General features: G+C 34.9%; 1 protein-coding gene across 1 annotated transcript; it reads right to left on the reverse strand.

Annotated features, from left to right (window-relative positions):
• Nucleotides 1-5,188: 5,188 nt before the first annotated feature.
• On the reverse strand, nt 5,189-8,658 carry LOC113335746 (cytokinin dehydrogenase 7-like). The gene is made up of 5 exons (XM_026581760.1): nt 7,966-8,658; nt 7,608-7,857; nt 7,224-7,499; nt 6,506-6,768; nt 5,189-5,729 (listed from the first exon to the last, which is right to left on the reverse strand). Exons 1-5 carry the CDS (start codon nt 8,526-8,528, stop codon nt 5,414-5,416), a joined length of 1,668 nt encoding a protein of 555 aa, XP_026437545.1. The 5' UTR covers nt 8,529-8,658; the 3' UTR covers nt 5,189-5,413.
• Between the last annotated feature and the right edge of the window lie 7,157 nt (nt 8,659-15,815).

A 15,815-nucleotide genomic window follows, 5' to 3' on the forward strand; every position in this document is an offset into this window, starting at 1 on the left:
GGTCTTTCAAATCTTTCTTTTTCGAAGCTTTCATTTCCATGGCCGTTCCTACTAATATAACTATTCTTCTAAACAGTACTTTTGATAAAGAATAAAGTGGAGATTTTCTTATATGTATAAAGTCTGTTTGTCAGAAAATCAGAATATCTCTTAAGCTTAATACAACAAATTCTATAATCTAAAATACTTTAAAAAAGATTGTTTTCAAAAAGAGAAGCTTTAAAGGGATAGGCAGTAGGGATATAGGTATGGGAAGGGAGTTATATTTTTGCTACCTTTTGATACTACCACTAGGCTTAGTGGATAGATTTTGTTGGCTTTGTATGTCTTTGAAAGGATAGTGTCCCATAAACTATTTTTGGAGTTTTTAAAATTTATTTCAAATATTTCCACTCATCACACATATTTACAATTTTCTGATAGTATTAAAATTTTACAGTTCCATTTGACAATTTGAGAATGTTGCATATTTGAGTGAGTATCACAAAGTAAACAACAATATGATAAAGTATTCGACAAATTTCGAACAGTCAAGCCAGTCCGTGTACTGTAGTTTATAGTATGTTTGGATGTGCTTCTACTTTTCCAGAAGCAAAAATTAGAAGTAAAATATTTTTATTTCGTAAAAAGTCAACTTTTTCATTTATAAAAATTGTTTTAAAACCAGATTGGCGGCTAACTTTTCTGCTTGCAGAAATCAAAAAGCCAATTTTTGGAATAGTATCCAAACAGACTATAAAAAATCGGAATTAAACTCAATATTGGCTATTTTGGGTTTCTAATGCTGGAGTGGTCACTTTGGTAGGACTCAGAAACTAAATAACTCACGCCATGACCAACATCACAAAAGCTACCTAATTTGAATATTAATATCTTTAAATTGTAATAAAAAAAGCCACCTAATATGAATATTAATATCTTTAAATTGTAATAAAGTTGCAATTTCCACAAGAATGTATGTCTAAATTCTCAACGAGCCTTCATAAGGGAGACATCCCAGGAATTTGGTAATCCTTTACTTTCAGTCGAGTCTCTAAGGACCCTCTTACTTAAGTCGAGTCTCCAAAGAAACTATTTGAGCCATGTAAGATTACATCATAATAAGAATCCGTGAGAAAGTTTTGACTTTGAATTGCCTCGTCCCCAATGACTGTCCGAACAAGGTACGGCATGCTCGAGTCTGGATGTAATTGCCTATCGGCTCTTACCACCAACTCCGCATATGAATCACAGAATTGATCAAATATCCGTGAATAGAAGACCCCTCTTTTTGAGGCCAGGAGGGACTTGACCGAAAGGAAAAGAACTGCAATGATCGTAGACACACTATCATAGACATCTTTGGAATTTGATAACTCATGGTAGCAGTCATCTTAGGGCAAGATGTTTTATAATATGCACCATGGTCCCTTTATCTGTGTACACATCCTCATTGAGTTTCGTGTAAATTTAAAGATTATACTATGAAATTTTTACTTTACAGCTTTCGAGTGAAAATGAAAAGAGGATTCTTCGGATAACTGCTACGCTAGCATTGTTCATTATCAACATCGGGTTCTACATCTTCTTCAAGATTTTCTTCTGAACCATGCAAAAAGATTAAACAAAGATCTGATTCAAGAAATGCAACAACAATATCTTTAGCTAATTATACCTATAGAATGGAACTCCCTAAATCCACACAAAATCCCATCGATAAAGATGAAAAAAACGAATCTAGAGAATCAATTAGCACTTTTGCTTTTACTTAGATATGTGTGCTCATGCAACGTGATTGCATGGGATAAATTCAAAAACTTTAACCACTTATTCAACTACTCATTGGTCAGTTGGTTTGTACGAGAAATAAAAATGTTTGCATACATACTAATAATGACTATATTATTGATAAGTTTAGAAAGTCATGCTGGTCCTTGGCCGCCAGTTGGCCTTGGCATTGCCGCAGCATTACTTTCTTATTTGCTTTGCTTTGCAGCTGTTTGATTTGTCGCTACTTTTCAGATATAGATAGATTGGTTCTGAGTTTGTGTTGCATGACAACGTGAGCATAAAAGACTTAGGACACAGAGAAGAAGGAAGAAAAAAGTAGAATTGATTTTGCATAATACTGAAAAGGAATCTATACATGTTCAGTGTTCTTCATATAGAGTACTACCAGAAGAAAAAGCAAAATAACTAAAGAGGTCTTCCTATAGCACAAAAAGAAGATCAAAGTATATGGTCTTCTAATTAGAGAAGTTCTTGTCAAGAAGATTTTCTTCTGAACCATGCAAAAAAGATTAAACAAAGATCTGAATTCTAGAAATGCAACAATATCTTTAGCTAATACTTATATCTATCTATAAAGAAACCCTAAATCCACACAACATCCCATCGATAAAGATGAAAAGAAATGTAACTTAGGGAATCCACTAACTAACTCTTTTGCTTTTACTAAGATATATGTGCCCATGCAACGTGATTTCATGCGATAAACATTGAACTTTTGTTTCCCTCCCTTAACACATTTTATGACGTACTGATTGGTCGTCACTTGCTTCCTACCAGCAAATGTTTGCTTAATATAATGACCATTTAGGGTCCTTGGCCAGGTTGTCTAGGGTCCTGGCATTGGCAGCATTACTTTCTTCTTTGCTTTGTATATAGTTTTAACTTTCAATCACTACTTTTTAGATAGAGAGATTGATTCTACGTTTGTGTTGCACGACAACGTGAACTGAGAAGACTAACAAGAAAAAATAAATTTGATTTTAATTGCATGTATGGAAGAGAAGAAGAAAAAAGAAGAAGAATCTCTGTTGTGCATAGAGACTTAAGAGAAGAAAAAGATACAAGCATTACAAGTATCTGTCATGAAGATTTTACTAGTCAATGCAACTTGGACCACAATCTAGCTAATTTGTCGATGCCCCAAGGGCATCCTTTATCTCACCATTCTAGATGGAAATAATCCAGTAGCCCCGAAAATAAAATTCATCCCACTTGGAAGTGTTAAAGGGTTTTGGCCAAAGTTACACGTTCCACCATTATCGAATAAATTCGAATTGCGATCATATAAATCCTGAATCTTTTATGAGAAGAAAACCTTAATTCGTCATTTTTTATTTTTTTTTGATAAGAAGAGAAGATTTTATTCAAGAAAAGAGTATATAGATGACATCTACCAAAAGTAGAAAAACAGAAAACCAAAAATACAAACTAGCTAAACAAAAAAGTGTTTCCCAGTTGTAAGAATTCATCGTCAAAATGTTCTAGTTAATTACCTTAATTCCATCAAAAAAAATATCACCTTAATAAATAAATAAAAAGAAGAGAGATTGAATTTGTTTGTCTTCGGGTCGAATGTGGAATTTCGATCGAAATCCTTAGATAAAGACAAATTGGTATGCTCATACGATGGGTATGAATCCTCAAATCTTCTCTGTTTTCGCTTTTGAAGTTCAGAGGGTGCAGTCTTCGGGTTGTCTATCATGTTAGAATAGTCTCACATCGTCTGAATAATTAATAATACTAAATTTTGAACGATATAAAAACATTGGAAATTGGTTTTCTCAGGATTTGTCCAGCATGATACCATAGCCTATACGTAAGCTTAGCTGTGTAAACTCTAAAGCATCATGCATCCTACACACACGGTTTTCGTGCAAAATCAGGATCATGAGTCAGTTATGTTCGGGTTCTTTATTTGTCCTCCAAACTAATTTTTCCTAGCGGCTAACAAGAAATTGAAAAAATGCCGAAATCAAAATCTTACGACACTAAATAATAATATGCATGCATCTGCATAAACCAAAGAAGCATACTTGTATTGGTTGATGATTTGTCTTATGTTGAGCTTATCAATTTAAGTGCATAAGATATGATTCATGATGCACGTAATTATTCCCTAAGAGTACTAAGTACTATTAGTATAAATTAACCAAAATAAGGTAAATTAATGAATAATCTGACAAAATAATGATTTGGAATGACAAACGATGACGATGAAGTGATATCTAAGTGTATGGCATGGCACGCAGTATCGGTTTAACCTATTCTTAGTTATGATCTTAACTAATTATTAGACTTATATAAAATATTATTAGTGTCTTGATTAGTGTTGATCCATTGTGGATTTATGGATGATTACATTCAAGAACATGATTATTGGACCCTAAACCCATAACGAGACATAGTTTTATTCTTCTCTTTTTTGTCTGTTTGGTTGGTGATGGAGAAAAGAAAAACATTTAGAAGTGCTAGATTGGATTATGTGACCTGATTTCATGATTTTGTTCTGTCTTGTTTTTGGATTTGATTAATATTATTGTTTACTTCTCAATGATCATCTATACTAATTTGTTAATTAGAAATCTAATTGAGTTGGGTTTTAGGTGAAGTGTCTGAATTGCTTACCACATTGGATTTGTCTATTCATCATTAACTAAGATAACACTTTATTAATTATGTTTAATGATCAACTTTTTTTATGATACTTTAAGATAAGTAGTTCCTTTGAAGCTAACAACATTCGACCAAAAAAACATTGAACCAAAAAAAATCTAAGACAACAATCGATAATCCCTATCAAATACAGTTAGTTACAAGGCCAAATACCGTGGGACTGTAATTTTCAGAAATCAAGAGTCTATTTAGAAGTAATTTTCAGAAATCAAGAGTAAAAAAATATTTGAAGGACAATTTTATTTTATTTTTACTTTTACAAGTCACTCTGGAAGCATTTATAAAATTAGTCATCGACTTAAATTAAATCGAAAAGTTATTTCATAATATCTAAAATATCAATTATAATATCCAAAGTATCGATCAATAGAAAAATTAACCAAAAATGAGTTTTTTTTTTTTTTCGAAAAAAAATCAGAAACAGTTAGAGACGGACTCTCATGGTTGGAGATTGGCTTTCATACTTGAAGCCATTAACTCAAAGGCCTGAAGAGAATACTATGATAGGTAGAATTTTACATGATTATTAAAGGGGGTATCGAGATTAACAGGAATACCGTTTCAGTGATCCAAAGGTCAGGATCGGTTTTCTATCTTTTGGTCTTATATAGAATGGAATCACCCTGAAAAAATTGGCATCAGCCTTCGGCAATTATGGAACCTTAGAGCCTCACTAATAGAGTTTATAATCCCATAATGTTCAAGAGTGAACTGTGGACTTGGAGATTAGAAATGTGAACAAAGCTAATGCAACTACTAAAAAAATTGGTTTCCACTAAAAATATTCATTTACATTGTCCCACATTGTTTATAGATCAATGTCCATGAAATATGCAAAAAAAAGAAAAATAATCAAAAAGCAACAAAAATAATATTCTTCTGATCTTCTTTCAATCATTCATCATCATCTTCAAACCGAGCCTGTCCGGTCATCATCGATCAGTCGTGCCGGTCCTATAACAAAAGCCCGTTACAAAAGCGGATTACTATTCCTTGAGAAAATCTTCTGCCCCGGAGCAAGAATAGCCATCGGATCAAACCTAGCTTTCCTTTCAACAAACCTTGACCATTGATTACCAAAATGCGATCTCCACTGATCATCAGAACGGTAGTGAGGTAGATAGAGCTTGAAATCAAATCCTTGTTTAGTACAACACTGGAGTATCTCTTGATTCTGTGTGATCATATCTTGTACTGATGGGCCCATTGGCAGGTGAAATCTCAATAATGCCACTAGATAAAATATTTCTCCTTCTGGTAATACAACTGATGTCCTTGCATCCCACCTGATGACGAAAAACAAAAATAATGTTAGTGGAGTGGAGGGGATGTCTTGGTATACGTAAACTAGATGTACTTCAAATACATTGAAAAAAAATTAAAAAAAATCCATATAATTACGAAAATGCCCCTGGAGCCTGCCTAACTTGTGATGTCTTCGTTTTAGCTACACACTCAATCTCGACCGTTATTTTGTTCTAACCTATTTCGATCACGTGATATTCACTTGCGTGACGCAACTGTGCACCCAACCGTATCTCTGATAGCGTACGGCGGGGACTAACTAGTGAATACGTACGACAGCCAATATCTTACGCACACGTAAGTGTGATGTGAAAGTGGGACCGGAGATCTTGACGAATCTTTACCCAACAGTTGACAAAAGATCATCAAAAACGGGACCAAAAGAGATCTTGTTTGGTGGGTCCCACTCTCATCTTTCAGCTGTCAATGAATAGCGGACACGTCGTCACATATACCTATCAATCAACCGCCGTACACGTGGATGAACAAGGACCCACAATCTACATCATACACGTGGCGGACAAATCTAAATGTTGACTTGTGGGGCCTACCAAGAAATCAACTGGGGGTTAACAAGACTAGACAGAAAGGATAAAAAAGTTTGAGAGCCAGGCGCATCAATCAAGATCGATGTCCCACCCCATAGTACAAATATTCCCATCAATCAAAAACCAAAAATAGATTTAAATTTAATCGCAGCCGTTGGTTTCATTTTCAATGGACAAAAGAAAAAGTTAAATTTTTTTTTGTTACTTACTTGGTTTTCAAGAGGGGATAAATCAACATGGGCCCACCAATACCATCTTTCAGTATCTTCTTAAACACCGTTTGATTAAAACCAGATATGTCTTTCTTTGATATCAATAGATTCAACCAAGGGTGAGGATTATCCCAGATACCATTAGCTTTAGCTTCTTCTTCTTGCTGCTTAACACGTAATAAAAACTCAACATAGCTTAAATCCAATTCAAATTGTAGATTCTTTATAAATCTCAGCCGTCCAGTCATCTTACTTGCAACCTGGAAAGAAAAAAACAGCAATAAAGACGAAGTGTTAGGGACTGTTTTGTCATTTTGCGCCTTTCATGATTTAGTGTATCTTGATAATGATGGGATCATCTGTAAATTTCTGCATATGTGGGCCTAAAAGATGGGTAAGTTTGCGCCATTTTTACCATTTCACCCTTTCTTTCTGAAAATAATCACTACATTGACACTATCGGGGATTTCGAAGAATCCGAAGCAAATCTTTTCTGACGGCGGAAAGGAGATAATGAATGGCAAAGTTGGTAAATTGAACAAAAAGCAATGGCAAACAGAGAAACACTTCAGGTCAGAAAATCTAGCGAAAAGATACACAGAGATTGTGCAGTCGGCATCAAAAATTTAATGCAGCAGCACAATCACTCAAAATCAACAATCAACGGTCACATTATTAATGGGAGTAATTAAACATTTAATAGATCGTTAAGTACCTTATCAATAGTGTCGACATTATCTCCGTTTCTGTAATGCAGAGCCACTTCAAGACAGTAAAGGACCGGACCGGCGGTTTTGGGTATCCGATTCTTGTCAAACAATTTGTTTGGACTTAATGGGACTGAAGACCAACCGTTGACCGGGTCATCACTGTTGACAAACACAAACCCTTCAATGTAATCGAACGAGTCACACTCAGCCCGAGTTGTTAATAACTCAGCATCATTTGTGAAATCGTCGAACTCGCTGTACACCATTCTTATCCATCTTACCTGTTTGGAATGGGAAAAAAAAACCGGTAATATTACATTCCCCATGCATGTAACGTAACAATTGATTGAAAATAAACGCGAAATTTGGTCAAGAAAATGTGTATGTACCATGTGTGGTGCTGGTTGGAGTAGAATTCTGGCTCTTGTGATGATACCAAACTGGCCTAAACCACCCAACACACTGAAAAACAGCTCGGAATTCTGGTTTTCTGAACATGTTACGATTTCTCCTTTCCCCGTTACGACTTCTAATTCCGTTACGTTTGATGTTTGTGGCCCGTATCGGAACGCTTGTCCGCTTATACCAGCATTGGATAATGTCCCTCCCACTGTTAACCCTAAATAATCTGTCCATGACCTATCAATCACAGAAAATCAATCATCATCATATGATGATCAGAAATTGCATTAATGATGGTAAAAAAGTAAAAACAAGAAAAAGAATTCTTTATTTTTTTGTTTTTACCTTGGAGCAAGGCCAGCAGAGTAATAGCAATGTAACAAAACATCTTCCCATAATACCCCGCCACCAACATCAACAAAAACATCACCACCACCACTACCACAACCACCATTACTCCAACTGTTATGATGATTTCTTGTGACAATTTGAATCTGAGGATTGATTTCTCTCATCAAAATAACCAAACCGTTAGAATCAGTCATGGCTTGACCATTAATGGAATGACCATTACCTCTAACAGCAACAGTCAAATTATTATTACTTGAAGAGGATGATGATGATGATGAAGATGATATAACACTTCTGATAACTCTAACTAAATCATCTGTACCAACTGGTTTAATAACACCTAACGGTCTACTCTGATTCAAACCACCGAAATCTTTACAAGCTTCAGAAAAATTACTGCTAGCACTGTTGTTACAATCAAAATCAATACTTCCTTGCAACTCCATTTCTCTGCATAATACAATCTTCTTGTTGTTGTTGTTTCCATCTTCTTCAGCTTCTTGTAACTTTGTGTTGCTTTCTGATTCTGATACAAACTGCTCCAGATATGCTATCATTTTTTTTCCCTTCAATTCTATATTTTTTGGTGAGGATTGGAAGATTGGGTTCTGGGTGAGATTCTTTTTTAATTTTCTCTGCAAATTCTTTGTTTCTGAGTGTTTGTGAGAAGTTTATATAGAGAAGAGAGATAGGAAATGAAAAGTGATATTGGGGTGGATTTAATAAGAAAGATTTGTTTAAGAGGGGTGGATTTATGACGTCATTAGTGGTACTTTTCAATATCTTGTTTGACGTCTTCATCAGATGGACATCCTTCTGTCTGCCACTTCATTTTTTATTTTTAGCAAAATTAAATTTTAACTTTTTCTTTTTCTTTTAAGTTAAACTAAATTTTATCAAAAATGATTACCATAATTACAATTAGTAAAATGAACTAATTAGGATGTAATTTATACAAAATTACCATACTCAGATTAGCATAATAAATTTATTAACTAGTAGCCCATTCTTCTAGTTTTGAGGTCATAACTTGGAGTCCCCAAGTTTTAGATGCTTTAGATAGTAGGTATAATCTTAGTTGTTTTTATCTTTCACAATCACAAGTTTTAACACCAGGTAGCTAGTGTCGTATAATAAAAATGAAGAAAATCTTATTAATATTCTTGATAGGATAAACTTATTGATTTGGAGCAGCGACGGACCTACAGCTGGGCTAACATGGCTTTAGTCCATGTAGCCATCATAGTCCAACAGCTTAAAAAAGTAAAATGTTTTGGTCTACCAAGGCTATTAGTCCGGACTGGGAAAAGAATGAAGATTTTTTGGGTCCGTCCCTGATTTGGAGCAAGTTCATAAATCCTTTCAACCATTCAAGTTGTAGTTTTAGATGCTCTAAAAAGTATACGGTTTTAATCATTTTTAGCGATGGACAGTTATGCAATTGTAGTTTTGATTTATTCATTTAATTGATATGTACTTTAAAAAAAAAAATCTTTTTTGAAGCATATTTGCATTTGTAAGGGGAGAATTATATTTGGAAGATAAATTATTATTATTTTTGGTTAGAGATGAAATGAAATTGGTTGAAAGGAAAAAAAAGAAAGAAATGGAACGGGTCCAAAATTTTGAATAGGTTAGAGTTGGTGTGATAAGTACACGTGGACAAATCATTAATAGCAAAAGTTTAGACGGGACCATTTTCTTATAAAGAAATAAATACTACTAATAATAGTAGTAAGTATAGGGAGGTTTGTTTAAGTCCCATACACCTTTTATTACGTCCTCCTTCTGCTCGTCGTGTACTTTGGCTTTTTCTTTCGCTCGCATCGACTTTGGGGGGTTATATCGAGTATCGGATTTTATGTTTTTTTTTTCTTTTTTTTTTTGGTACTAAGAAGAAAATTCATTACTGGTGAAATTGAGATCCATTTGTATTATTTTTGAGAATTGCATTTGCCAAATCTGGTGGATGTGAAGACCAGACTCTCAGTACTATAAATATGTGAGGATGTCTAGTCGATTTGTCAGCTGGCTTATTACGTTCCTATTTATACATTTGCAATATCATAGAGGATTATTGTTGAACATATTTTTGATATCCAAAATCAAAGACTGATTTTTCCGAGCTACTTTTATGATGATGTCCGTTAACTGTATTCAGCTGTTGTTTGTACATCTAGTTCAAAACACGCGTAAGGTACTCTAATCTCCTTTTCCCATTCCAGAACCAACAGTAGTCCGCCACATTCAGCCTGCTCCGAGCTTATGTATCTGTTTGCATATATATATTCCTTTTTCATAAGTGCCAGCAAAATTTCGAATAATTGGTTCGATGCTAGTATGATGTAAATTGTTAGGTTCTTTATATGATGCATCACAACAAAAAGAGAAAAATGGAAGTTTCTGATGGTTTCCAATGGGTCATGTTCCCTAAGTTTTTCTAAATAGACACTGCATGCACTATTTCTTTTTTGATCGGAGAGGAGAAGATATATTAGATTGAGAGAATTTACAGAAGACTACCAGAGAAGGTAGATGAAAACAAAAGAAAATAAGTTACATTACAAGAACAGGTTTTCCCAGTCGTTAATCATAGAACTAGTGAAGTTCAAGTGAACCCTACTTCCTGCTGCTGCTGCCCAAAGGAGGATTGAAGTCTTTACTTCATTAACCAGATCGTCATCTGTCTTAAACACATGGTTTGCATCAAAAGTACGGTAGTTGCGCTCTTTTCATAAAGACCAGAAGACTGCATGCACTATTTCTTTTCAGCTTCATTGCAGGTGAATACAGCTTATAACTCTAACTGGATTTGGTCGTATTTCTTGAAAAACAAAACTACAGCGAGTTTTCCTTATGTCCCAAGTTTGTTTGTCGTTTTCACTATTCAGTCATCTTCCAATGTAATCATTGTATTAGTGAACTAGCTTTTTATCCACTCTGCTACATTATCTCTATTTTGATGTATACTCTGGCTTGCTCCTGGTACTGTCAGCCATACTGCTCTTAAGAAAGTGCACTCCATCAAAATATGGTTAGTTGTTTCTGCTCCATGATTACATATATATTTTGCAAGTTCTCCTACAAAACTCATGACTCCTGCCAATCTTTCACTAGAAGGTACTATATCTGGAACAAATTTCCAAATGAAGTGCTTTCTTTAAGTAGAGTATTTAAACTCCATAATGCTTTGCAGAATCTAGCAGTTACTTCATCATACTGATTCACATTGTTGTGCTTAATATCCATTAACTTCTGATAAGCTGATTTGACTGAGAACTGTGTTCACTTCTTGGTAGAGTCTAAATCAACGTGTCTTCATTTGAATACGAATCTGAAGTATAATCTCTGCATCAACTTGAGTAAATAATTACTGCACCAAATGAATTTTCCATGCCCTAGTGTCTTGATCAATTAAGTCTAACTAGGGGTGGGACTTGGGTTGGGTTAACCCACCCAACCCGTGCCCAACCCAAACGTTGGGTGGACATGGGCAACGTCTTTCAAGATTTTGGGATAGTTCGGGCATAAATTTTATAAATCCGAGTAAAATTTGGGCAAGCATGGGCACAAATATTTCTAACCCAAACAACCCGTCCAACCCGAAGAACTGTATATAATTATATAAAATTATTTTTTTAATTGGTATTATTATCTATTTAGAGTTCTTTTAGATATTATCTTCAAATCTTATAATGATAATATAAATTATATTTATCTTACTAATCATTCAATATGAATTATTTTTTTTATTATTGTAAATAATCTTCAGTTATTTGGAACTTTGAGATGAATGGAGCAATTAATATATGAACAAACTCGTATGTCCAGCGAAATTTGGCCCAACTCGAGGAACCCGGGAAACCCGAGGAACATAATTTGGGCGGATTTGGGCAATACGTCCATGGGTTCCACAGGTTCGACGACCAATATGGGCAAATGATTCCTAGCTCGGATCTGCTTCGGCCAAACCTTCTAACCCGCCCAACCAATCCAAGTCCCGCCCCTAAGTCTAACACCAAAATATAATAAATTGCTTCTTCAGTTGAGACTGTAGGTACTGGTGGAGAAGATTTACTAGGTAACCATTTATCCTTCCAAATCTGGATCTTACTGCCGTCACCTACTACCCAGAAATGAAAATGGATACAAACACCATAATGTTATAAAACACTAGCACGGTTGGTATGCTCCTAAGAACATGCCAATTTAGACAACATAGCAAGGTTGGTATGCTCAGTTTTTTTTTTTACATTCATCCCTCTAAGGGCTATAGGCAAAGTTCTATTATCCTAATTTTTAAGATAGATTCTTTAGCATTCCCTTGTGCCAAAAGAACTTCCCCTGAAAAGCATTAATCATGTCAGTCAAAAGCTTAGGCATTCTAAAGATATAAGAATGATAAGATGCTAAGGATCCTAATACAGACTAACTCGTTGCAGTTCTATCCGGCTGGTTCAAGTACTTACTCTTCCAAGTTGTTAATTTGCCATCAAACCTGTCCAGAAGATGGTTGAAACTCCCTATTTCATTTCGTTCGGGTAAGAGAAGTACTCCAAGATACATATCACTCAGATCAATTTTTCTAATGTTTAAAACACTAACTATTTGAGTTTTCCTACTTACTACACTCGGTCTTTGGACAAAGTACCTGACTACACATTCAAAATTTATAACTGTTTTAGGATTTATTCTCTTTGTCAAGTGTTTTTATCAACAAAGAATAAGTTGCTAACCTAATGGTATGTTTTTAGTCACTTTGATACCCTGAATCTGACCATTTTCTTGGGCGTGCATTAACATTCTTGACAGCACATTCATAGGAATAATGAAAATATAAAGAGACAACTAAGACCCCTTGTAGGATAAAAGACCGAGAACCGAGAAGCGAAGCTCGTTTTCCAGTAACAAGTACCAGGTCGAGCGAAGATAAACTACGTAACGATCTTATCTCCAGAGATGCGGCTAAAGTTTTTACACCGGCTGTCTGCGGGCATAGACGCAACCCACCCATTGGTAGGAGTAATCCTTAACACATTCTGTGTCGTGTTGTGATGAACAGGGAGTGAGCACACCGCTCTAGTTGGGTTTACGTATTCACGACCGTTAGAATAGCGTATTCACTTTATCCCTGCCCAGAAAGCAGAGCAAGTCTGCCAACTGGTGATTTTACAAGTTCGCATGCTGAAAGTATGACCATCGTCTAAGTTGACCCTGATGACTGGCCCGTACACATGAACAAGAATCCATGTATACGGCTTACCACCCAGATGGGCATGTCACCAGATGCTGATGCAACGACGGTTTTAACGCTCAACATTGTTGTAGGGTCCCGTAGTCTGGTCGTTCCTACAACTAAGACCCCTTGTAGGATAAAAGACATCACTTAAAAAATCGTTCCGCAGATTGGAGTCGAAACAGTTGTTACACATTATTCAATGATTTGGTACTAATGGTCATGAAAGCCTAGTTGTTTCAAAATAAGAAGCAAAAACTTAGAATCAATTTCGTCCAAAGCTTCGGACATATTAAGCTTGGTAGCCATTTAACCAGATCTACACTTATTCTTTTTCATGCTATTAATAATTTCATGTGATACCCCGATGTTATCGATATCAATCTTATCCTTTTACAAATATATTATGAGACATTTTTCTTCTCCATTCGAGTTTTTTTTTAATGGAAACATTTTGATTATTCTATCGGCTAAATCTCTAATCGATTGAATAGAAGAGTGTGCACAAAATTAAATTACCTCGTCTTCGTAGTAAAAATTTCATGTAGAGAACCACATAGCAATAATATTCATGACCTGAATTTAAAATTTTTGAGGTCTATATAAGTTTGAATAAACGTTTAAAATATGAAAACTATTTAAGATAAGTCCTAAACACAAATATCTAGAATGAATTATCTGATTAGATATTGTCAATTTGCCATGAATGTGTCATGTGTAACAACGTACCAATATGGTTGGTTGATACTAAATACCAAGATAACATGAAATTACATGTCAACCATGATGGCCCTAATTTTCATACAAAATTCAAGGTACAAGTATCATGTCGAATCGATATTGTTTGGTCATGTTATGAAATTATTGAGGTTTATATAATTAAGATAGACAAAAAGAGGTATTAGGTATTGTCAATTAATAACAAACTCTTCTGTAGCTAAGGTTCTATGTCGAATTCACATGGGGAAGTAGATATTCATCATATCTCTGTATACTTGGATGAATTTCGTTTGATACAGCTTGGTCGCAGCCTTTATCGAAAATGAAACCTTCAAAAAAGTTAATGACGACCTCACACAGATCATTATCACTCCAATCCCCATAGTGTCGTTAGCTTTTAGAAAACTAGCATCAAAGCGTATCTTCATAAAACGTATTTCTGGCAGTTTCCACTGCTTTGATTAAGGTTGTCAGTGGGTCTAGATCATCCCGGTATCACTATACTCGGATCCGTCCTAAATTTGTGGATCCAGAACCGGATCCGTTAAAAATTCTGGGTACCCATCAATTCCGGGTATTAATTGGGTATCAAGAAAATTAGAAAAAAAATTAGAAAAAAATATATTTTTTTTGACTAAAAATTATTACATTAACTAGTTAGAAGCCTAACAAGCTAAGCTCCAACAACATACTACTACATTAATTGAACAGGTTGTTGTGTTAGCCTACCAGCGAGCCTCATGGGTAACCTAGCTAGCCAAGGGAGCCGAAGCGGATGGGAGAACTGAGATTGTGTCACAAGGGGGGGCAAACTAACTCTACCTTCCATGTTAATTTCTGCAATATTACGCTATTGGGGGCTCGAACCTGGGACCTCCTGAAACGCATAAAATTATTTTTGTTAAAAGTTATTATTATTTCTTCATTAATGTACTAAATAAAGATGAAATATAAGAAAAAAATGAAAAAATATCTAAGTCGAAACTAGAAAAATACTTACTCCCTCCGTCCCACTATTAAGTGACCTAGTTCAAGTTTGCACAATTTTTAAGACAAGCAAGGGGAAAAGTATTTTTAAGCACTTTTTACAATTATACCCTTATGGATAATAAATAGTGAAATTTTGAAATGATTTATCTCTCAAACTACACCACGGATGTTCGCAAAATTCGTATCATTGAAAAGCATTTTAAAACACCTACGTAACGAATATAAACATGACTATCAAATTATGCATATTTCTTATAATCAATTAAAAGGATAATTTTAGAAATATCTCCTTGTTTAGTGATATAAGTCACTTAATGGTGGGACAAAATCTAAAAGTAACTAGGTCACTTATTAGTGGGACGGATGGAGTATAATTTTGTTGGAAAGATGAATAAAAGATAGAATAATCGGGTACCCATCACCTGCGGATACCCGACGGGTATTACCCATTTTGACCCGTTAATATTCGGGTCCCATCGGTAATTATCCGTCGGTTCCTAAGTTGTTAATAGGTCCAACTTTAGGACACGGAACCAGACCCAATTCTATCGGGTCCCCGAATAATGGATACCATTGACAGACCTAGTTGTGATAGTGTTGTTATACCACCAGATTGAGCAGTAATATTATCAAGACGGACGAATTTCTATTTATTGATAGATATATTTACTTGATTAACTAAAAAATCAATCTTAAGATGCACATTGTCAAAATAATAGGCGCCTTACCTTCTAAATCTACCAAAGAGAAAATCCTACGAATATCATAAATCACTTTAATTAAGCTTTTTTATAGTATTTTCTTCTACCAAAAGAACTTCCTCCGAAAAGCTTTAATCCTGGTCTATCAGTCAAAAACTTAAGGCATTCTAAAGACACATGAATGATAAGATGCTAAT

This window comes from Papaver somniferum, unplaced genomic scaffold (genome assembly GCF_003573695.1).
Source record: "Papaver somniferum cultivar HN1 unplaced genomic scaffold, ASM357369v1 unplaced-scaffold_15, whole genome shotgun sequence".
Classification (NCBI taxonomy): domain Eukaryota; kingdom Viridiplantae; phylum Streptophyta; class Magnoliopsida; order Ranunculales; family Papaveraceae; genus Papaver; species Papaver somniferum.